This window comes from Aricia agestis, chromosome 5 (assembly GCF_905147365.1).
Source record: "Aricia agestis chromosome 5, ilAriAges1.1, whole genome shotgun sequence".
NCBI classification, from domain to species: Eukaryota; Metazoa; Arthropoda; class Insecta; order Lepidoptera; family Lycaenidae; genus Aricia; species Aricia agestis.
The window spans coordinates 10662020-10688009 of NC_056410.1; the positions used below are offsets into that span (position 1 = coordinate 10662020).

Sequence of the window (25990 nt, forward strand, 5' to 3'; positions counted from 1 at the left end):
TGGGTTTTTTTAGGTGATGGGGGGAAAATTGGGGGGAACAATTTTTTGGGGGAATTTTTGGAGGAAAAAATCTGGGAACAGACGGCGAAATCTAAGTACTATGGTCCCGTTTTTACCCTTAGGTTACGACTTACGGAACCATAAAAATGATCAAGGAGCTCGCGAAGATGCTGATTCTGTAAAGATTGGACGCTATTGCAGAAATAGTGTACATTCATCGTATACATTTGTGAAATTCCCATTCATAATGAACAAAAAATTTGTTTTATAATTTGTGGGGGGATTTTTCTTGAAATCCCGAATTTTGGGGAGATTTCGGGGAATACTTGGGGAGAAACCGAGTTGGCCGTCTGGCAACACTGAATGTTATGTCCAACCATAGTGATTATATTCTCTTTGTGTCCGACCGAGTAGAACTTAACAAAGGAGTTGGTCTGCATATTTCATGTTTTAAAAGTGCTAATAAAAGTGTTTAGTGAACGTTAAATGCAATATCTTGTTGGGTTTTGTGGTTCCGCTAAATAATAAACCATAAAAACGGCCAAGGAATGCCTCAAACACGTGGATTTAACATAACATACGTAAGTTTTCAACAACGTTTTTTGGGCTTATCAATCGGTATTTTTTGTAAGTTAAAAAGAAAATTTATAAGTTTAATAATCGCTTAATCATGCTGTTAATGCCATTAGTGATAAAAATGTCACATCAAGTAATAATTTGGCTACAAATATGGCATAGATTTTTACGTGTGCTTTAGGAATGCACCTTGCTTTTTTTTTTTTTTTTATGAAATAAGGGGGCAAACGAGCAAACGGGTCACCTGATGGAAAGCAACATCCGTCGCCCATGGACACTCGCAGCATCAGAAGAGCTGCAAGTGCGTTGCCGGCCTTTTAAGAGGGGAGGGTAGGGAAGGGAAGGGAATAGGGGAAGGTAGGGAAGGGAATGTAGGAAGGCAGGGAAGGGAATAGGGTAGGGGATCGGGCCTCCGGTAAACTCACTCACTCGGCAAAACACAGCGCAAGCGCTGTTTCACGCCGGTTTTCCGGCTTGAAGTATAAATTTATATCGATAAAAATATTGTCTGGACTAAATGTTTTTTTTTTCAGGATTTGAAAATGCTTCAAAATAGACGACGAACAGAAATATTTAGACGCAAGTTTCATGCAAGTTTTTAATCCTTACTCCCTTATGAAGGCATCACAATATTGGGATTATCATTTCAAAGTAAGTTTGAACAATGATTTTATTGAAATAAAAAAGTTCTAACGGAGAGTAAAATGACCAACAGCTCTTACAACTTCCCCCTGTAAGTACTCAAATCGTTACTTGGATTTACTTTTTGAAATTTTATCCTGGCATTACTCTTTTTTAATAAATACCAGACACAATAGATATTCAGTTGTTATGCGGCACCTGGGTTCCGCTTGGGGCTTGATGGGTTAAGTGAGGAAAATCCCCCTCATCACTACCACCCTCAGGAGACCCCCCCGTTAAGAAGACTGTTGTCAACTGTTTTCAGTATAATTCTCGAGGCATACTAAGGTTAGCTAAAGTTTATACTTTTATAATATGGATTTAAGTATTCAGTACTCGTATGTTCTCGCAGTCATTAATTGTGGATCAACCCACATTTTTTAAGTTATGGATGCCATTTTAAATGATCTAAAGAACATGACTGCATTCATATCGCAATACGTAATTTTTTGTAGCATGATACACAAATGCAGTCATTAAACAGAGTCCAATAATTTAAAGCAGACAACCTTCCCCGTAATCCATATTTAAAAATTGCTAATTTCATATTTTTTCATTTAAATCTTGACATGTCCAAATTTTGTAATGTGCAAAAAATGGAATAAATACTTTTTGAATATTGATACTAATAAATAAATTATTTTTAGGTTAAAGAAATGCTCCTAGAGAAGAGGTCAATGTGATGATGATGACAATTGGGAACCTATATGGAAATTAATATTGTTACGTGCTAGGGTTCGAGGATTTGGAGAGAAAGACCTGGTGACTCTCTTGAAGACTTTATTAACACTATGACTAGCACAACACTTAGCACTAAGTCCAAACACTAATCACTAGGTCCAATCCTAAGCACTATCACTGTCCTAGGTCGTAGCCAAGTCGCAGGTTTCACTGGTTCACTCACTATTGATCACTTGTTGTCGCCTCGAAGATCGCTCAGATTGAACTGAATCGCCGGGCCGTCTACCTGCGGCTTTTTATATGGCGAGACGAATTCCAGAAAGTTCCCGATTCACGTAAACAAGTAAACAAGTATGGGAACCTTCTAGGAGGCTCGAGCATGTACCACCTGGCGCCATCTAGTTTCGAGTAGGGGATTTATGTGTAGTGTGTCCCCTGATCAGTTTCACTGGTTTGCCGCTAGATGGCACCACATGTCCGTATACCGTGTACCGTAACAATATTATATTTACTTCAAAAGCTGCGACTAAGAACATATTCAATTAAACCTTATGTTTGAATATTTTTCATTTTAATTTAATTTCTAATTTTTAATATGTGTGTACTGTATAATATTATATAATGTGTCCTAACACCGGTGTCCGAGCCGTACATGTTATGATGTATGGCATATTTTATTGACTGAAAGATCGGACACTGGTGTTGGGGCAGTGGACACATTATATGTATTATTATGTGTCCCGTCACGAGTATCCAATGCTTTAACGTCTTTATTTCTTCGATAATACATAATAATTGTAATTTTACAAAATTGTTGTTTAATAGTAAATAAGTACTTATAATAAAGTATTTTTGTTCTTCTGTTGTTTTCTTATAAAAACTGTTGATTTTATTGATATTACACTCCGGACAAGTCTTCGTGGCTTATGGAGTATACATATTATGTATATTTTTAACAATTTGTGTAATTATATACTTAAATATTTTATTTATATAAAAGTATTTTCATTTTTCATATACTTTTGAACATGCGGGTCGAATTGATAACCTCATTTTTTTTATGTCCTAAAAATCTATAACATAAAATTATGGTCGACTATTGGTCGATGGCTGTAGTCTAATTTTATATTTTTATCGATATACAAGCAGATATACGCCCATCCCTACACGCACACTATGGCAATTGCACACAAGCATAAAATGGCCACGCGCTGGCGAGCTAAGAATCCATCTACCTATATCCTTAATCTATGCGTGTTCGTTTCATTTTTTCGCAGTTTGGCAGCTGACTGTCAACTTCATAATTGAGTGTCATGTTCAATAACATCCTAACAGCTTTGACAGAAATTGTTAGGATTTTATTGAACATGACACTCAGTTATGAAGTTGACAGTCAGCTGCCAAATTGCGAAAAAATTAAACGAACACGGCTAATGAATAAGGAAACAGAAAAAAGTGTGGCCGGCGCCATATTGCCAAGAACTAAACATGGCGGTGTATAGTGATGGGACACTCGGTTGATATTTGTCGAGGATATCGATAAACTAAGATGTTATAAGTGAGCATCCTGTTATATTATATATTATATTGATATCAAAAATGATTTTTTTAAAATATTATATAAAAAAAATCATTTCTGCCTATTTTGTCTCTATGTATTATAGTACGTAGAGACAAAATAGGCAAATATGTTTTTTTTTTTTATATAGGCCTCCTTAATTTTAATAAAATTATTGAATTTATTTTAAAATTATTTATTATTATATATGTTGCCATTACTGATATCGGGCAAAAATTACCAAAAAATCGGACAAATACGAGTTGTACTCGCGCACGAAGGGTTTACAGTTTATTTTAATTTTACCATCAATTATTACTATTATTAAAGTATGTATACAACTGAGTATTTTGTGAACATTTCAAGTGCCTACCTTTTGCCATTATTGATATCAAGCAAAAAATAGCAAAAAAATCACGTTTAATTTGGGGCTCCCTTAAATATTTAATTTATTTTGTTTAAAGTATTTAAATTAAGCCATGTTATATTCTATTCTATCACAAATCTTATTTATTGTCTAATTATTAACTAAATTAGCACATACGAAGTCAAGCCATCGGTAAAATAACAAAAATTTTTGTAAAAATATAAACATACCGATCCAAGGACAATTTTTTTTTAATTTATTCACTTTTTGGACGGACTATAAATTAATTAAAAAAAAAAGCAAATTGGTCGAAAAATTTTACCGATATATCGATTTTTTTTTCGCGATATATCGAGACCGATATTGATATTTTTTCAAATATGTATCGATATATCGATATTTTCTTTCAATTTCGACATCCCTATAATACGCCACTTTGACAGTTTATGTACCTCGGAGAACCGGAACATAAAATGACGGACCGGCCACAGTATTTTGATTTGGTAGAGACCATTATGCCGAGTCCACTCTATAAAAGACTTTCAACTTTCAAGTCGTATTCGTTTTTAGGGTTCCGTACCCAATGGGTAAAAACGGGACCCTATTACTAAGACTTCGTTGTCTGTCCATCTGTCTGTTTCCAGAACCGCTATTGCTAGACTTCTGTTTTCACAGATTGTGTATTACATAATATCTGTTACCGCTATAACAACAAATACTGAAAACAAAATATAATTAATATTTAAGGGGGGCTCCCATACAACAAACGTGATTTTTTGGCTTCTTTCGCCTATCAATAATGGCAAAAATAAAGGAACTTGAATTTTTCGCACATTCTTTTGTTATAATATTATATTGTACAGTCTGTCAAGAAAGTGAAGAAATTAAAAAGTGGCAACATCGTAGTGTCATCCCTTTTTTCTCTGATTAATTTGAAAGGGATGACCATAGATAAAGTATTATAATTTATAGTATAGATGTAGTCTTAGCCCGTCAATCGTCATCGCGTGGCCATTTTGTGCTTATTTTCATACAAACAGTGTGCGTTTATTTTCTTGAATATTTCTATTTGTCGATTATTTCGAAGCACATTATGATACAGGAAAGAAAAACAATTAGTTCATGATATCGATTAACCCCCCTGCCCCCCCCCCCCTCCCCCTCGGTACGCCCATGTACCTAATTGAATAAGGATTAATGCCATATTGGTTAAAATCGCTTCGAAAATTAGCCAATTGAAGTTAAAAGTAAATGACAAAAAATGTTATCATGGGATATCCATAAGAGAAAGACATATTAAATACCATCGCGGAGTTTTCTGTAGACCTTTTCATAGTGTACAATACTTAGTACATTATTTTGATAAATCTCGTAGAGTTCAGCCCGCGTTTGCAATGTAAGCGGAAAAAGTGTAATTATTAACGACATCACATTAGAAACCCCAAAATTATAGTATTTTCCACTATTAAATTAATGTTATTATACGTCTTATAAACCTTTCTATCTAATAAAGAAAACCGAATCAAAATCCGTTGCGTAGTTTTAAAGATTAAAGGGAACAAAGGGACTTTGTTTTATATCTATATACTAATATTATGAAGCAGAAGAGTTTGTTAGTTTGTTTGTTTGTTTGTTTGCTTGTTTGTTTGTTTGTTTGAACGCGCTAATCTCAGGAACTACTGGTCCGATTTGAAAAATTCTTTCAGTGTTAGATAGCCTATTTATAGAAGAAGGCTATAGGCTATATTTTATCACGCTAAGACTAATGTGAGCGAAGAAATAGAGAAAAATGAGGAAAAAATTGGGGAAATTATTTAAAAGGGCTTTTTTGAACGCACTAATCTCAGGAACAAAATAATTCAGTGTAAGATAGCCCATTTATCACGAAAGGCTATAGGCTATATTTTATCACGCTAAGACTAATGAGAGCGAAGAAATAGAGAAAAATGTGGAAAAAATTGGGGAAATTATTTGAAAGGGCTTATTTGAACGCGCTAATCTCAGGAACTACTGGTTCGATTTGACAAATTATTTCAGTGTTAGATAGCCCATTTATCGAGAAAGGCTATAGGCTATATTTTATCACGCTAAGACTAATGACAGTGAAGAAATAGAGAAAAAGTGGAAAAAATTGGGGAAATTATTTGAAAGGGCTTATTTGAACGCGCTTATATCGGGAACTACTGGTCCGATTTGAAAAATTCTTTCAGTGTTAGATAGCCCATTTATCGAAAAAGGCTATAGGCTATATTTTATCATGCTCAGACTAAAAACAGCGAAGAAATAGAGGAAAATGTGGAAAAAACGGAGCAAATTATTTGAAATGGCTTATCTCACGAACTACTGGAGAAATTTATCTGTTATTTGGCACAGGTAAGAAGTAGACCACGTGAAGGATCATAGGCTATTTTTTGTGGACTTATTTGTCTGTGAAATATCTAATTTACGCGGACGAAGCTACGCGGAACGTTATATTTCGCGTGGTCACGACATCACGCGGAAACGGCTGGACCCATTTTGCTGAAATTTGGTATAAAGATACTTTGAGTCCCGAAAAAGAACATAGGGTACATTTTGTCCCGGAAAAATAACTGTTTACTGCACAATATACTTTTATGATTAATAAAACGTTACGTTAAAATAAAAATAGAAAAAATTTATCAAGGTGCGTTGTAAGTTGAAACCAAAATAAAATATCTTTTTGTCGCCATGGTCATCACGTTGCAAATGAAAAGAAAAAATTAAGAAACATGCTTAAGTTTTTAATAATATTTTTATTATGATATACATTGTATTTATACGTGGGAGAGCCATGCTTCGGCACGAATGGGCCGGCTCGACCGGAGAAGTACCTCGTTCTCACAGAAAACCGGCGTGAAACAGCGCTTGCGCTATGTTTCGTCGAGTGAGTGAGTTTACTGGAGGCCCAATCCCCTACCCTATTCCCCTCTCTACCCTCCCCTATTCCCTTCCCATCCCTACCCTCCCCTCTTTCCCTCCCATCCCTACCCTCCCTTCCTTACTATATTAACCTATTCCCTCATAAAAGGCCGGCAACGCACTTGCAGTTCTTCTGATGCTGCGAGTGTCCATGGGCGACGGAAGTTGCTTTCCATCAGGTGACCCGTTTGCTCGTTTGCCCCCTTATTTCATTAAAAAAAAAATGTTATTATTAACGTGTTATTGTATAAATAACAATCTATTAAGTATTTTTGTACATCCATACTTACGTACATAGCGAAAGTGTATCTGTCTGTCTGTCTGTCTGTTACCTCTTCACGCCCAAATCGCTAAACCGATTTGACTGATATTTGGTATGGAGATGCTTTGAGTCCCTGGAAAGGACATAGGATACTTTTAATGTTAAAGAAAAATGTACGGTTCCCCACGATAAACGAATTTTGGCGCGACGGAGTTGCGGGCGTCATCTGGTTCATAATAACCTTTTTTCTCATTTAAAGGTTCTCTGGCCGGTCCTACAGTCCTACTACTGGTATTGTAAAAGTGCTGAAAAACAGTTATTGGACGTTATTAGATGAAATTATACTGATCTACTTGATATAAGTATATTCGAAAGGTGAGAGTATTATTCATTACGAAAGTTAATTTGCAGCTGACTTGTCTCTTTACTCTTTAGAGTACGGCCACAGCAACAGGTAAATGAGCAGCTCTGCATTGTGCTGCATATTTCAATATATTGTCTGAGTATGCCGATTGGCTCGATGAGGACAATCTGAAATTTATAAATATTTGAGTTAAGTTTTACCTGAACAAGGTAATATACAGTCATAAAGAAACTATCCTTTCATATCTTTAATATTAATTACCTATAGATGACGGCCGTAACTCCATTGCGTCAAATTAAGTTTATCGAGTGGATACCGTACATTTTCCCGGGATAAAAGTACTATTTTTCCTTTCCGGGACTCAAAGAATTCTTTTACTTCTTCACGCCCAAGCCGCTGAACAGATTTTGCAAAAAATTTGTATGGAGACGCCATACAAATTTTTTGCAAAATCTGTTCAGCGGTTTGGGCGTGAAGAAGTAATTGACAAACAGATAGACGAATAGATTTTCACACTCATAAAGTTATATTATTAGTATGGATATGTTACAATAGTACTATAAGTAATAATTAATATGTGATATAATTGGTAAGAATTTTAATTTTTTCAAGTAATTTTTTGTTACGTATTTAGTTAAAATACCTTATTTTGTAATAAATCATAAAAATATATTATGTGAAAACAACAATTATTTATAATGTTTCCTACTTACAATACCTATTTTAACCAAATTTCAATCAAACTTTGCTCGTCCAACTACTAGTTTTTGGTGTCCAACTACTGAAATTCTGTACCATGACTGGGTTTTACCTACAATTCAGTTTTTCCTAAAAAATCAATATAAACTGAAAAACCATCGCATTTTTATGTTTGCATATCTTAAGTTAGATAATTTATGAACAAAAAATATAAAATATCTATTTGTATTTCATGCGAAGTATTTAATTTTTTACAGCTATTTCTGTAAAAAAAAGCTGTCCAATGACTGGTGGTTTACGCATAAACCTGACAGTATATATTAAGTCTATGGGTTTACGGTACTAGTGTTTTGCTACTAAATAGCTTTTCTTAAAAAAAATATTGTCAAATGCTTTGACAATCAAATATTGACCAAAGAGAATGTAATTGTATACTCAATATATATTATGTCTATGGTATACTACGTAACCAATGTACGTAACAAGGAGTCGGGCTTAAAAGAAAAAAAATTACACCTGTTATTTTTTAATTTGAAGTTTAAGTTAAAAAAATTTAAGTGCAAAACCTTTCACTCTAAACATACCAAAAATTAAAAAAGAATTTAAAAAGAAACGAGCTCAAATAAAATTGTTTTATTTCAATAAAAATTATTGTACATAGCTAAATAAATAACCTAATAAGGTAAATTAAACAATAAAACAGATTTAATCCACAAGCTTTTGTTGATTTCTATATAATATTCAATATTATAATATTACAGAATAGTTTTATGTATTTTATATATAAATATACATATTCCATATAGAATAGCTTATACAGTAAACTCTATAATGGGAGGGGATTTAAGCTGCGCGTCCACCGGGTCGGAATCGGGACGTACGGTGCGGACGGTGCGTCGTGTCGTCATATATTTGTCAGGCGCAGAATGACGTCAGTACCTACCATACATGCAAAGCAACAAATTCATCCGCTGCGTAACGTACGCTCAGATTCCGATCCAGTGGACGCGCACCTTTATACATACACACTTAAGTATTATCACTTTGTTTTGTTACACCCTGTATACGACAACTGAAATCTATCGCGCAGGCTCAGACCAGCTGCATACCACCTCACTTGATCAGAGGATATTCCCTTGATGGCCGCACCACTCATAATCCCATACTTTCCTTCTCCTCCTCCTAAAATCTCCTTTACAGCTATTGCCTGCAGACTAAAATGTTGCAAACTAAAAATAAATTAATAATTGTAGGTATCTAAGCTGTTAATAACCAGTACCCAATGATATTGTACTTATACAGATATGTTACGTCCATACTATTTTCCGGCTTAAATCTCTTCCGAACAATTTTCAAATTAAAAATTGCAGACATTGACAAATTTGACAGATGAGTGAAACAAAAGATACGAAAAACTTTTACGTAAAAGAGACAGTTCTATTTTTAAACGTCGAATCGTATCGCTGTCTCTTTCTTCGCCTGAGCTATGACGAAAATTCGATTTTTTCCAGATTGTTCGAAAAAATAATTGAAAATGTAAATAATCGAGGTATTTATTGCAATCAAGACATGTGGTAAGAGATTCCATGTGTTTTGTTTACTTTCGAGTCATAATTGGTACATTTTCGATACACGCACGACGTCATTTTCAATTTATTTAGGTAAGACAAGGCGCGGCACATTCGTGACTGCGCTCGATGCAGACTAAACAACAGACGGCCCAATTGGGCTGTATTTGAAGCTTCACAACGCGCGCGGTAGTAACATAATATCTGGTTTGAGTATTTCATCATTGCCAGTAATATTACTACAACAAAACCATAGACACATTTCAACATTTTCCAAATTAACTGCATACTGATATTATACATTAAATAATATTTTCTATGAAATAATTATTTATCTTTTTCATATTAATATAGTTTAACTTGTAAATTAATGTACAAATATGCAAATACTACGACATACTTTGTATTAGAACATGGTATGACATGATATTATGTTTTGCTTCAATTTATCAATTTACGGTTATATTTACATTTTACAATGGCTTACCATTCGATTTTTAATAATTAATCCACTTAATTTTCAATTTTTGTGGGAGTTGCTACAAAATATTTATATAATTTTCAGAAAATGAAAATGGAACTTTGAGTTTTAAACTTCTTCTCATGTAGTTTATATTCTCGACGGTCTTTTTTATCAGCCAATCACTGTCGACCTTGCTTAAAAATTGTACAGATTATCGGTCAAAAATCGGTTTAGTTTTGGTGCGATGTTTAAATTTCGAACCCAATTTTTTTTTGTTCGCAACTTTCATCCATCTGACATTGACAATCATAATAAAATTTAGTCAAAAACAAAATTACTATTACATCTGGAACTTGACGATATGCAGTGGTTTATCTAATTAATATGTCTGCTGACAGAAAAATAATATTATTTTACAAAGGCTTTTGTAAAAGTCATAATTAAATTTAATTTAAATGTCACGTTTTGTCACAAAAAATATTAACACATTCATCAAAGTAACTGAATTTACGTTCTGTTGGAATCGTTATATCTAACAGGCTTTGTTTATCATTTTTGATAAAAATCAGTGCAGTGTTTTAGTGCTCTTTTACTGTGTGATAAATTGATATCAATTTACACATGTCTGAAACGGAGAAAATAAAAACTCCTCAACAGCTATGGGAAAAGATTTCCTCAATATTCGTGCATTTTGTGGAGAGAATATTTTTTGTACTGGGTGTGTTAATTGCTAAAAACCCATGGAGAACTATAGCATTTTCTTGGATATTCGTGATACTCAGCTGTGGTGGCCTATACAAATTTTACATAGAAAAGAATCCCATAAAACTTTGGGTGCCACCTGATTCGGACTTTTACCATGACACCAATTGGTATATTGAAAACTTTGGGACAATGCTCAGGATGCAAAGAATATTAATTACTGCTGATAATGTTCTTGAGCCGGAAGTGTTATTTGCCATAAAAAATATAACCAAACATGTAGAATATATGAAAGCAGAATATGACAATAAGACATATTCAATAAATGATTTATGTCTAAAAGTTCCTATAGTAAATTTTGGAGCTTCAAGCTGGAAGTCTAGATCTGATGAACCCGAAAAGAAAAATAAAACACACGTTGATTACTCAGACCCCTCCCTCTGGATGGACACCTCATTTTATTGCAGTCTAGTTGAGAATTTTGATGAAACATGCTTACAAAATAATGTTCTCGATCTGTGGTCAAATAAAGAAGAATTGTTGTACAATACTACTAAGAATGACATAATAGCTAGAGTTAATGATATTAAAGTAAATCCGGTTACCGGTCATCCCTATGACTACACAAAACTACTGGGAGGTGTGGAGTACGACATTAATGGAGATATCGTTATAGCTAAATCAATTTTAGTGACGTGGTACATGTATGTGAATATGACTGATGTGAACATGAATGAAGTGGGCAATTTGATTGGTACAGAAGAGTGGACATCGGTTCCCCTCGCTCTATGGGAGAAAAAATTTCTTGAGTATGCTGAAACACTACACGAACAATACAAAGACTTAAATTTCTACTATGAGTCCGGAAGAAGTTTTGCTGATACTAGTGGGGAAGCAATGTTTGGTGAGATGGGCAAACTGTTTACAGGTATTTTTGTCATGTTTATATATGTTTTACTGGCTATATCCCGTTGGAACTGGTTAGAATTCCGACTGACCCTAGGAGGTGTCGGACTTATGAGTGTAGGCATGGCGTATGGATGTACCATAGGTTGGTGTTCTCTTATTGGCATACCATTTGGTCCCGTGCACTCTTCACTACCTTTCCTTTTAATGGGGTTAGGGTTGGACGATATGTTCGTTATGAATGCTTGTTGGAAGATAGTTGTTTCATCAACAGACCCAGCAACGAGTCTTCCTTTAAAGATTGGCCATATGCTGGAGCATGCCGGTGTATCTATTGTGATAACCTCATTTACTGATATTGTTGCCTTATTAGTTGGTGCTATTACAATTTTACCATCATTAAAGTCCTTCTGCTTATATGCAGCAATGGGTGTGTTCTTTATATTCATATTTTCAGTAACATTTTTTGTAGCTGTATTTACATTAGATATAAAAAGAATAGAAGCTAGAAGAAATGGTGTATTCTTCTGCTATCAACATGAGAGAGATATTAAATTATCCGATGGAGAAACATTTTTTTCAAAGATTTTAGCAAAGTTCTATGAAAATATTGTGTTTACTCTACCTGGAAAAATAGTCATTATACTTTTTACCCTCATTGTCACAGGTTTTAGTATTGAATCTATATTTCATTTGGAACAAAGATTTGACCCACAGTGGTTTATTCCTGATAATACTTATTACAAGGATTTCTTAAACAGCTATGAACATTACTATCCAAGGGAAGGAAATCCAGCTATCGTTACTCTCGGTGACATGAATTACAATACTGAATTCAAAAAATTACATAATATGGTAAAAGAGTTAAAAAAAGAGTCCTATGTTGCAGACATGGATTCATGGGTAGAAACATTTCATCAATATGTTCTCACTAACTACAATCATAATTTACTAAACGGGAGCGATCTGTCCGATGAGAAATTCAATCGGTACTTGTCTCAGTTTTTGTTCAGTCCCGTGGGAGGAAAATACCAATTTCAATTTAGGTTTCCCGAGCCACTTCAGTGCGGCGGCACTATTAATCAGACCTTAGCGTCTTTAATGTCTTTCACGTTCCCCAGATTCGAAGGACCCGAAACTTATATTCCCGCTATGCACACTGTAAAAGATACAGTCAAAAACACAAATATAACCACCGGCAGCGGGTATAGAAGCGTCTGGGCTAAGGCTTTCGGAAACTGGGCCACTGATGAGGTCATTGCGGTAGAAGTCGAAAGAAACGTGGAATTAGCTCTGCTGTGTGTAATGCTGTGCACAATTGTGTTGATAACGAACATTCAAATGTGTCTGTGGATATTTATCTGCGTGTTATTGACAATAATAAATGTTCTCGGCTTCATGCAAAGATGGGGCATGACCGTTGACATTGTTTGCTGCATCGGTCTCGAACTTGCGATCGGCCTTTGTGTAGATTACGCCGCTCATGTGGGGCACACGTTTTTAACTATAAAAGAGGGCACGAGAAACGAGAGAGCCCTCAAAACGGTGACGTCTATTGGTACCGCAGTTCTCCTCGGTGGTGGTTCCACGTTCCTTTCCTTGTCGTTTTTGAGTCAATCGAAAGCCTACACTTTCCAATCTTTCTTCAAAATATTTTTCCTCGTAATTCTTTTTGGATTGTTTAACGGTCTATTGTTCCTCCCCGTTGTGTTGTCGTTTATTGGACCAAAAAGAAGTTCTAGAAATAAAGCAGACTTTTCTCCGGAGGCGGTTGAATTGAATAACACTAAAAATAATGAGCAAAATGGTTTATAATGTCGACATTGACTAGTCACAATTTCTCATCCGAGTAGGATATAATATTATCTAAGTTAATATTTTCTCTACAAAATACATATTATAATAATAGTAAAAATAAAAAAAAATCTTATTCAAAGGTTTTTATAATTTCGGTTTAAATATTAATAGTATAGACATCTACCTCACAATATAGGTAATGTCATCTTAGGACTAACACAATTAAGTCCAAAGTGCTCAAAATTAAAAAGAACCTATTTATAAATGGTCGCTGTTAAGCATAAATTGTGTATTAACCCACAAGAAATATTGTTGAGTTATGAATGCAGTCTTGTTCTAAATAATCTAAAGATTGGGATGATACACAAAATAGGTATGCTTGACAGCGTCCAAATATTAGGTTTGTGTTAGATAAAATAATAATTAATAACAAAGGCAAAGTGCCAACACAAGGCAATTGTTAAAAGGCTTGCAGATTTTTTTATGGCTCAATTTGCATCAGATCAGCCTGGATCATTTAAGTCGCATTTTGGATTGAAATAGAAGCCAATTTAGATTTAAATACGTTGATAATTCTTAAAATAGCATGCATGGAAGTGGCTATGGCCAAGAGTTGCACTACCGCACTGCTGATCTGATGTAAAGCGCTTCTTGTTGTAGCATAATATGACTATTTAATCATAAGATTCAAGTCGAGAAATCAGATATGCCGGGGAACGTTAAACTTATATAAATGGGGTAGCTACGGGAAGCTAAATCTAAAGCTAAATCTACCTGGTAACATGTGTACAAACAATTTACCTGTAACTAATTATTGTTCTGTGATGATAAGAATTAAACTGAGCGATCATTCATACCAATTGTTAATTAGTTAAGTGTAATTAGTTAAGATACTTTAATGATATTATGAAAAGGCATTACGTACGTCGTACGCTAATGCTCTAATTTAGTATTAATGTCCATAAGTTACTTAGGTATTTGTCACTCGATTTAGTGCTAATTTAATGTACGGTAACATCTTTCAAAGTTCATAATATTATTGAAAAAAATGGATTAGGTAATTTGACAGGCAATTAAATTGGAACTGTACAACTGAGTAGGTACTTATGCTCAAAATTTCTGTAACATTTAATTTCCTTAAAGGAATTCAGCATGATATAATAGGCTGCGTTGGCGATTGTTTATATTTAAATGGTTTATTAATTATTACGAGTCTGTCTGTATCTAGGTAGGTACAATTATATAATGAAATATACACTAGGCATGCCGCGTGCTTATATATAATTACAATATTTTAAAACAACCGGTGTATTGATAATAGGTAGGTACCTACTCCGTACTCGTCATTACTATCTTCAGTATTAGGTTTTATCACATTTTGTTACCTAGCTAATCGTTTTTATAGTAGGTACCTAAGTAATCGGATTGCCTAGCAACTCTGGCCTCTGACCAACTTGTCATGTGCCACTAGTGAATATGCATATTTTAAATTCATCTGACGCTTGCATAACTTTCAAACTAGTTTTCCATAAAATTTCCGCTACCTCAATTGAAATATTTTTAATGATAAACTTTAAAAGGCCAACGGCACCTAGACCTTCGACATAAAAGCAGTAAGTTTTTCTGTAGATCGATGTACTTATTAATAAAAAATCGGCCAAGTGCGAGTTGGACTCGCCCATTTATTTCTATGAAATTAAAAGGTTTATTTTTATATTTCAGTTGATTTAATGTAAGTTGAATACAATAAGGTTTACCATTTATGACGTATAAAAAAACTACTAGCAAGATCTCATTCAAACCAATTTTCGTTGGTAGTTTTTATAGCAATGTACACCATATTATATATATAATTATTATGAGAAGTTAGGGTAGTTCATCATCATATCAGCCTATAGTCGTCCACTGCTGGACATAGGCCTCTCTCAATGAACGCCAAGATGACCGATCTCCTGCTACTCGCATCCAACATGGGCCTGCAACTAAGCGGAGATCGTCGTCCCACCTAGTTGGAGGTCGACCTACACCCCGATTTCCCAGCCTTGGTTTCCATTCCAGAGTAAGTTTACTCCAGCGATCGTCTGTTCTTCGAGCTACGTGACCAGCCCAGTTCCACTTCAGCGTACTGATTCTCTGCACTATGTCGGTGACTTTAGTTCTTTGACGAATTGTTTCATTTCGAAGCTTATCCGCCAAAGAAACTCCGAGCATAGCGCGTTCCATAGCACGCTGAGCGACGGAAAACTTACGAGCTAGCCCTGCTGTAAAAGGCCAGGTTTCCGCCCCGTAGGTCATAACGGGAAGCACGCATTGATGCATTTTTAATTGTAAAAAAATATATGATGTACATTACTATTAAAACTACCAACGACAATTGGTTTGAACGAGATCTAGCAAGTAGTTTTTTTATAGGTCATAAATAGTAAACCTTAATTTAACTTTCATGAAATCAACTGAAATATAAAAATAAATCGAAAACCTTTTAATTTCGTAAATATAAACCTTATTGCTGCCTTATTAAAATAGAGTTGCTAATGGTCAATGGGAACTATTTTGCCACTTGCAAGTATGTATTTCAAATTAATCAAAACCACATAAACACTACGTTTTTTCACAAATCATAACAAAGCTACACAGAATATAATAAATTAGTACATAAAAATCAAATATCTACTTACCTTACTTACTTACTTTGTTGAAGAAACTTTGTAGATTTATGTCTCCACCACAGATAAAGTATTATAGTATAGATGTAGTCTTAGCCCGTCATCGCGTGGCCATTTTGTGCTTATTTTCATACAAGTAGTGTGCGTTTATTTTCTTGAATATTTTTATCTATCGATTAACTACAGTTCGAGTGATGAGATTACACGTAAAAAGCTATGCAATTTTTATAGCCAAATTGTTAATTGATGTGACATTTTTGGCACTAATACCTTAAATAGCACGAATAAGGGATTAATAAACTTATAAATTATCTTTTTAGCTTACAAAAATACCGATTGAAAAGCCCAAAAAACGTTGTTCAAAACATACGTATTTAATGTTAAATCCACGTGTTTGAGGCATTCTTTGACCATTCTTATGGTATATTATTTAGCGGAACCACAAAACTCAACAATATCTAGCATTAAATGTTCACTCAAAACCTTTATTAACACTTTTATTACATGAAATATGCAGACCGACTCCTTTGTTATGTCCTAGTAAGTATCACATAACATTACACGCTTTTGACGCTTATACACCGATATAAGGCTCTCTCCAGTCTATAGTACCTAAATGGTCTCCACTAAGTGAAAATCGCGCAACTTTTTTCAAAACTGACATTTATTTGATTCTGACATTGACACTTGAAAGGGCTGGGTTGCTAGTAAGATAACTAGTAAGATTTAGCTCGATTGACTTTCCCACCTTCTATATATATATATCACCATTGTCTAATTATTTATCCGTGTTTTCGCGAAGTCCCTAGAATTTTCGCGATAGATTCGATTTATCAAATCATCCTACGACATACATAAATAGATATATACCACAAGCAACCGTGACCCAAAAGACCCAAAAAGAGCAGACCAGCGACCATGGGTCGCTGGTCTGCTCTTTAAAGGGACATCTACAGAAAAAAACAGCTTTTAAAAATTATGAAGGTCTAGCTGTCGCTGGCTCAAAGAGCCAGCTCTTTGAGCCATTCCACGAATCATTCGTGAAAAACTTACATAGCTGGTTTCGTTTACACTAATAATGTCAAATTGGCTTGTCTTGTAAACATTTTCTAGTAAAATATAGCATGTAATTCTTAAAAAGAGCTAGTTTTTACGTGCCATTCACAACTATGTTAAGTCTTGAGCTCGTGGACAATTTATTGTGATCAGTGATCACCTGATCACGTTCCATAAGGTACATACTCATTACATTAAACATTTTTATACAACTTTTAAAATTGTCTATGGAAATCGTGATGGAAATATTTTGGGAATAAAGACAAGCAATTATATACGTGCCTTTTATTGTATAATACTGATTTATAAAATAGGTGTTACTTAATGTATTAAATCTACTATAGATAATGTTTAATTCAGAAGTTGCTTCAACATCAACGAATCATAATTATAGAAATAAAATAAATTATATTACTATAAAATATTTTGTTTAATGATGATGATTATGCCTGTGGGTATAACGTTTGTGTTATGTGTAACTAGACTTAAAACTTCACTATTAAAATTAGAATTATAGTTATATAGTAATGTACTTATCTATTTTTGTAAACCATAGGATTTCTAATTAATTTTTTCTAATGTAACATTTTGTGTCTTACAAATCACGATCATTTTACCTCATAAGACTATGAGCTATGACTAACTGCCGCATTCGGAGACGAATATTAATTACTTAACTGTAATTTGATGAAAATTTTGACTTAAGAATGTATCTATTTTTGTAAAGCATAGCAATTCTAATAAATTTTTTCTAATGTAACATTTGTGTCTTTGTCTTACAAATCACGATCATTTTACCTTTTAAGACTATGAGCTATGAGTTATGACTAACTGCCGCATTCAGAGACGAATATTAATTACTTAACTGTAATTTGATGAAGATTTTGACATAAGACATTAGCTGTCAAAATCTTATGGTGTACTCGGGGAATCGAGACAGTAGCAGTCATTGACTCCCTGTAGGGACTTTTGCTCTTTGGTTGAGTGCTGTCAACAAGCGTCCTTTTTATTTTTAGTTTTAAAGGCGGTTTTTCAGCTTTTTGTTTATTTTTTCATCATTAGTTGATTAATCTTAGCTTTATCTTGTGTTTTGTGTTATAGTTTGTGTTGTCCTTATCGTAAGTACTTAGTATTTGTAAGGTGTTTTGTTTATAGGTTAAGCCGGTTTCATTTGTAAATATGGATCTAGATACTGATCCTCCGGATCCCGGAGGTGGTCATGTAAATAGTAGAAAGCGGAATAATGAGGATATTAATGAGCCTTCAGCAAAAAAGACAACAACTAATACACATTCAGTGCCTTCTATTCAGTTGCACTATGTTAACCCAGATTTTGCAAATAAAAAAGTATACAATGCCGATGACGCTGCTCCTTATATTGTCCATGTAACAAAGCCAGAGACCGAACGGGGTCCTGTCCTTAATCCCATCCAGTTTGGTCAGTTCGTTTTTAAAAATAATGTTCAAAATATTAAATTGGATGGTATTAAAAAGATAGGCCGTAATCGCGTTTCAATCGAATTTAAATCTCCAGACCACGCTAACTCTTTTATAGACTTGCCTAGCTTATCAAGTGCAGGATACATTGCAACTATACCGTCATACAGCGTATCTCGTATGGGCATTGTCCGCAATGTCCCTGTAGACTGGTCTATGGAGGAGTTGGTTGAAAACATGCAAGTTCCATCAGGTAATGGCAAAGTAGTTAGAGCACGTAGGTTGAGTCGCAAATCTATGACTGACCAAAACTCCCCTGTTTGGCTACCTACGCAATCTGTGGTTCTTACAATCACAGGACAAAAATTACCTCCTCATGTTTACTGCTACTACAACTCGTTACCAGTTGAAGTATATAAGTTACCCACAATACAGTGCAATAAATGTTGTCGCTTTGGTCACGTTAAGGCACAGTGTAGGTCAGAACCCCGGTGCTTTAAGTGTTCACATAAGCATGAAGGAGCAACATGCACTGCAACTTCTTTAACTTGCATGCACTGTAGTGGTCCACATGCAGCAAATGATGTTTCTTGCCCTGAATATATCAGGCAAAAAGAAATAAAGTTTGTAATGAGTCGGGAAAGTATCTCATACATGGAGGCGTCAGCTCGATTCCCCCGTGTGAGACGATCCTTTGCCGATTCTGCTAGGACTTCTTCTTCTGCAAATGTCAACACTTCTAGACAGACTTATAGACAGACTGACAGACAGAATGACAGACAGACAAATTCTCCCACCACCACTTCCTATAGGAAGACTGTGTATATTCCCCGTCGTCCCATTATTCCTGTGGCCCCTGGGTATGACCATGAGGCACACAGAAATATAATTGAAGAACCAGAATGCCAGTCTCCTAATGGATGTGCATATCCCTCACCTAATGAAAAGTCCCCTGTTTCCCAGAACGACAAACTGCTTGACAATCTTTCTTACTTTTTTATTGACCTCATTTCTAGATTTGGCGACTCCCTACCGAACAAAACTCTTTCCAACCTGACCCATATCTCAAAACTGTTGCCCAATAATGGCTCACACTGTAATACAGTGGAACAGCCGGAGCATCAGGAATAAAAAACCAGATATTTGTAGTTTAATTAATTTACATAAGCCATCAATTCTTGCCGTCCAGGAAACATGGCTGGCACCGGGGTCTCGTTTTCGAATCCCAGGCTATGTCTGTTTCCGGGACGACAGGTCTGATGGCAGGGCTGGAGCAGCCATTTTGGTCTCCAGCCATTGTACATATTCTGTATATAACCTCCCTGTACATAGTAGTAGCTTTAATATTGTAGCTGTATGTGTTTTAGGTATTATTTATATATCTGTGTATGTCCCTCACCCCAACCCCACAATTTTTTCCGAACTTTCCTCTATTTTCTCCTCAGTTCCTTCCCCCTTGGTTGTGCTGGGTGATTTTAACACCCACAATACATCTTGGGGCTCCCATTCCAATGATCTAAATTCCCCCATCCTGATTGATATATTTGATAGTAATAACCTAATAGTCCTTAATGATGGATCCCCCACGCGTCGGGTCTCTCCTTTGCAGAACCCGAGGAGTGTGGTGGATCTATCATTATGCTCCCCTCCCCTTGCCCCTTCATGTACCTGGACAGTCATTCCCAGCTCTTATGGTAGTGATCATTTCACAATCCTAATTACAATCATTCACAGACATACTAGACAGACATTACCACTGCCTCCCCCTCGGCTTAAATATAAAACAGCTAATGCGAATTGGTCCCAATTCGCTGATGTGACAGATTCTGAAATTAGCCTTCTGTTACCTTCCGAAAACAACGACACACTCTCTGTTTATCAAAATTTAAAAAATGTCCTTCTATTGGCTGCGGATAGGAGCATTCCACTTAAATCCACAGGAGATCAGAGAATTCTGTCTCCTCCCTGGTGGGACTCCGAGTGTACTGAGGCTTGTAAGCGTCGCAAGGACGCAGAAAGACTGTTTTCTGGGGCTATGACCTTAGAAAACTATTTAAATTATAAAAAAGTAGCAGCTGAGGTTAGACTCTTATTATCCAATAAGAAAAAAAATGGTTGGCGTCAGTTCTGCCTCAGTCTTTCACCATCATCTCGTCCTTCGCTAGTCTGGAAGAACATCAGAAGATTCCGCGGTTCTTTGGTGAGTGATTACCATCCGTCCAATGACCCATCGGAGTGGATATATGCTTTCTCTCAAAGGGTGGCAACTCCGTCAGTTCCAACTTTTGACGAGTGTCACAATTATTTTTCTCCTGGTCCTCCTACAGGTTACTTAGATGGTCCCTTTTCCCCGGAGGAATTTCAATTGGTCTTAAATTCATTAAAGGATACCGCTCCTGGCAGTGATGGATTACCGTATTCATTTATAGTAAACAGTGGCCCCGTTACCCAAGGAGTGTGCCTCAAGGTTTTAAATGATATTTTCCAATCTGAGATGCCCCCGGAGGAATGGCGAACACAGATTATTTTGCCGCTACTCAAACCTGGAAAACTTTGTGGAGATCCGTCTAATTATAGACCTATCGCTCTCTCTATCACCTTGGGCAAAATTTTAGATCATATGATCAAAAATAGATTGGAGTGGTTTATGGAGAACAATGGTATACTATCCAAAACACAGTTCGGTTTTCGGAAAGGCTTTAGCACTATGGACGGTCTCGGATCTTTCGTGACTGACGTACGCATTGCCTTTTCGAAAGGCGAACATGTGGTAGGTGTGTTCCTTGACATTTCATCGGCATATGACAACGTTCTTCTTCCGGTTCTCAGGCAGAAACTGCATTATCTGAGAGTCCCAGTGAAGATGATCAATTACATAATTAATTCCCTTTCCTGTCGTTTTGTTATCGTATCCACCCAAAATTTAACCCTCCCCCCTCTTATTGTTTATAAAGGCCTTCCTCAAGGTAATCCTCTTAGTCCTCTCCTTTATGACATTTATAGCTTTGATTTAGATCTTTCCGTAAGTAGCTTTTGTGAGGTCTCTCAGTATGCCGATGATTTGACGGTGTACATTGCCTCTAAGGATATTTCAGTATGTTCCGAACGCCTTAACACTGCAATTAGATACCTCATGGAGTGGATGGACCGACATGGCCTCAATATTTCAGTTCCGAAGAGTTCTGTGGTAGTTTTTTCTCGATCTAAAATTACGCCTGTAGTTAACATTCAACATAATGAACAAGTTTTCCCGGTTAGAGATAGTGTAAAGTTTCTTGGAGTCTACCTTGATTCCAGATTAACTGGCGCTTACCATATTAGGCATATTGTCAAAAAGTGTTAGAAGAATATTAATGTTTTAAGATCGGTTAGTGGTGTATGGTGGGGCTCTCACCCATATACCCAAAAATTGCTTTACAATGCTCTTATCCGCAGCCATTATGGATCCTTTTTATTGGAACCTTGTCATAAGATTCCATTAAAGGATCTGGACAAAATTCAGGCAAAATCTCTTAGGATCATACTTGGGGCAATGAAATCTTCTCCAATCAATGCCCTACAAGTTGAATGTGTCGATCCGCCTTTAAACATCCGACGGCAGTATCTTGCGGATAGGTTTTTATCTAAGGCATTCCAGAATTCTTCACACCCGCTGTTAGACAAACTACACAAATTATCCCAGTTGACGTCAACATCTGCGTATTGGCGGCATAAAGATCTCCCTTGTCTCCTGATCAGTTACCTTAAGATAACCCAACTTCCTTGTCCTATTGTCCAGTGCAGACTCAACCCTCTATTTTCCACCCCTTACGAAGCACTGACATTCTCTCCTAACATCATCCTTAACTTCCCTATCGATAAAGGTTCCTCTCTAGCAAATACTCAATTTAATCAGCATATAAATGAGCACTATAGGGATTGGATGCTTATCTTTACGGATGCATCTAGACTTTCGGTGGATGGTTGTGTGGGTGCAGCTGTCTGGATTCCGAGAGTAAATGTGATTCTAAATTTTAAATTGCCTCCTCACTCCTCTGTATTTACAGGAGAGGCCCTTGCTATATTTGAGGCCATCTCGTTTATTGAGTCTCACGATCTTAGTAAATCGCTTATACTTTCGGACTCCAGGAGCGTTTTGGAGGGTATATCTGCTAACCAGTTCCGCTCAAAGTCTAGATTTCCTTTAATCCTTAAGATAAGACAGCTTCTCCTTAGGTGTCGTGTCCGTAGTATCCATGTTGTGTTAGCATGGATACCTGGCCACAGTGGAATTACTGGTAATGAGAGTGTGGATGCTTATGCTAAAGCCGCTATAACATCAGGTGGACTCAGTCAATACCAACTCTATTGTCAGGACTTAATTCCACTTGCAAAATCTCAACTTTCTAGCAAATGGAATACACTATGGGACGGCTCAAGTACCATCAAAGGCAAGCACTACCATGATATTCAAAGTAGTGTACCAGTAAGACCATGGTTCTTTAGATATTCACAGTGTAGCAAACCAATATGCTCGACAATCTGCCGTGTTAGACTTGGTCATTGTTGCTCACCAGTGTTCCTTGCTAAAATTAGGGTCAAGGATCATTCTCTCTGCGAATGTGGTCTAGATGAGGGTACCTTAGATCACATCTTCTTTTCTTGTCCTAGAAACCAATCGTCCTTATATGACTGTCTTCCCAATTCCATTCCTCGCCCTATAAATTTTAAATCGGTTTTATCTTATGTAAATACCCCCTTTATTGAGATTTTGTGTACATATATTCGTGATAACAATATAAGATTGTGATGTCTCTACTGACATTTGTGTTTGTGTTTGTTTTAGGTCAATCAACTCCTGTAAATATGTAATTTTGTTTTGTAACCGTACACGTCTTGTTACTTCACCAGACCTTCGCTACATAGAGCAAAGTCCTTTAAGCCACTCTGACATTGGCAACTCACCGAGGCGGCCATTTTTAAAAGAAGAAGAAGAAGACTCCCTGTAAAAAACTTGTAATTTTCTAAATAAACCGCGATTCCGAGGCTGCCGCGCTCGTTCGTGAGGCGCATCCACACAGAGGGAGGAGTGAGGCATTCTCCTCGCGCGGCACATATCTCCCTCAGTGTGGATGCGCCTCACGAACGAGCGCGGCAGCCTCGGAATCATTGCGATGCTGCCTGCAATCGACCGAGCAAATAGACGACATACACTCGGTTCGGGCATAGTAAAAGGAGGCTTACCAAGAGGTTTTCCGATGAATCTGTAATTTAGGTCAATTTTATTCTTAAATATTCTTATACAGTGCGAGCATTTTTAGGGTTCCGTACCTCAAAAGGAAAAAACGGAACCCTTATAGGATCACTTTGTTGTCCGTCTGTCCGTCCGTCCGTCTGTCAAGACCCTTTTTCTCAGGAACGCGTGGAGGTATGAAGCTGAAATTTATATCAATTACTCAGGTCTACTGTCCCTTGAAGCTGTGAAAAAATCAAACTTCTAAGCCAACGCAATCAAAAGATACAGCCGTTTATGCCGCAAATTTTCGACACTTGCAAGGGAATCAAAACCTACAGGGTGCTTCCCGTGAACTCAGAATCTTGAAATTTGGTACGAAGCAACGTCTTATAGCATAGATAAAGGAAAAATTACGAAAACCATAAATTTTTAGTTACATCACATAATATATTTTTTTTTAATAATTTTAAACTTACTACCCATTTCCTCATAAACGCGTAGAGGTATTAAATTGAAATTCATACCAAATACTCAGGTCTATAATACCTTTAAGCTGTAACAAAATCAAACTTCTATGTCAACGCAATCAAAAGAAACAGCAATTTAAGCTGCATATTTTGAAACTCGCAAGTACTCAAGGAATCAAAACCTAAAGGGTACTTCCAGTCGACCTAGAATCTTGAAATTTGGCATGAAGCAACGTTTTATAGCACACATAAAGGAAAAATTCCGAAAACCTTAAATTTTTAGTTACATTACAAAATATATATTTTTTAATAAATATAAACTTATTACTTTTTTCCTCATGAACGCGTAGAGCTATCAAGTTGAAATTCATATCAAATACTTAGATCTTTGTACGGAACCCTCGGTGCGCGAGTCCGACTCGCACTTGGCCGGTTTTTTATATAGCGCCTGGATTGAAAAGTCAATGACCGCTACCGCCTCGTTTCGCCGAGTACACTGTAGTAGTAGGTATGTTAAGTAATTAATATTCGTCTCTGAGTGCGGAAGTTAGGACATCTACCTATTGTAATTAGATAGTAGTGATAACATTGTATTTTTAAGATGTCAATATTAAACTATAATGAATTGTGATTTTCTGTAACAAATTATGATATAATTGATAACACATGCACAACGATTGTGATATTTAAGATCATTGAATATTTAAATAATAAACAAAAGCAATAACGATAAATAATTTTTAATTGTCCCCTTATATATTTTCTTTACCGCAAGTCCTTATTATTTTAGGCAATAAAGTAACTTAGTTAATTACTTCTATGTTGCTACATGTTAAGTTGCGTCCACAAATTACGTGAGGTGTTTTTTTTTTTTTAATTTTTATACATATCTATATTACATTATCCAATATCATTGACTCAATGATCTCGGATCCAATATATATGATAATCTAATATCCCCCTTAATCAAAATCTTACTTTTTGATTGTAAAGCTAAGGCAGATGAAAATGAATCACAAAAAACTAAAATGTCCACAGCCGAACATTGATTCAATCTCCACATTTGGAAGTCGGTTAAGAAGTCGAATAGAGTTCGACAAGGCTATTTATGAACGTGGCGAGAAAAGGAACTAACGCTTCTATCATACAAAAACGTCATTTTTGACAGTTCTCCTAAAGGAGAACTGTCAAAAATGACGTTTTCAAATCGGACCAGTAGTTCCTGGTCGCGCTGCTGGTAAACCAGCAGCGCACATTGACTGACATTGACACATTCAATTAAAGCCTTGTCGAACTGTATTTCAGATTATAATTATTTATTTTTAAAATTTGTTTACCGGCACTGGAAAAGCGCTGGGTGTTTTACGCATTTTCACCGGTTCCCATTTTGAGTGCCGGCGCCGACAACCGTTTTATATCTCGGCTGCCGGCAGTATACTTACCGCCCGCACCGGTTGCCATATTCTATACTGTAATATTATAATTCTGAAGAGTTTGTTTGTTTGTTTGTTTGAACACGATAATCTCAGGAACTACTGGTCCAATTTGAAAAATTCTTTCAGTGTAAGATAGCCCATTTATAGAG

At 35.9% G+C, this 25990-nt stretch overlaps 3 protein-coding genes across 3 annotated transcripts; all 3 read left to right on the forward strand.

Moving 5' to 3' along the window:
- Positions 1–10627: 10627 nt before the first annotated feature.
- LOC121727467 (NPC intracellular cholesterol transporter 1-like) lies at positions 10628–13657 on the forward strand. Its single transcript, XM_042115341.1, has one exon. It carries the CDS (start codon positions 10781–10783, stop codon positions 13580–13582), a length of 2802 nt encoding a protein of 933 aa, XP_041971275.1. The 5' UTR covers positions 10628–10780; the 3' UTR covers positions 13583–13657.
- LOC121727470 lies at positions 11993–20074 on the forward strand. Its single transcript, XM_042115347.1, has 3 exons — positions 11993–11997; positions 18272–18275; positions 18547–20074. Exon 3 carries the CDS (start codon positions 18904–18906, stop codon positions 19852–19854), a length of 951 nt encoding a protein of 316 aa, XP_041971281.1. The 5' UTR covers positions 11993–11997; positions 18272–18275; positions 18547–18903; the 3' UTR covers positions 19855–20074.
- A 2090-nt stretch (positions 20075–22164) lies between these two features.
- Positions 22165–23590, forward strand: LOC121727469. The gene is made up of 2 exons (XM_042115346.1): positions 22165–23339; positions 23549–23590. Exons 1-2 carry the CDS (start codon positions 22256–22258, stop codon positions 23572–23574), a joined length of 1110 nt encoding a protein of 369 aa, XP_041971280.1. The 5' UTR covers positions 22165–22255; the 3' UTR covers positions 23575–23590.
- The last annotated feature ends 2400 nt before the right edge of the window (positions 23591–25990 follow it).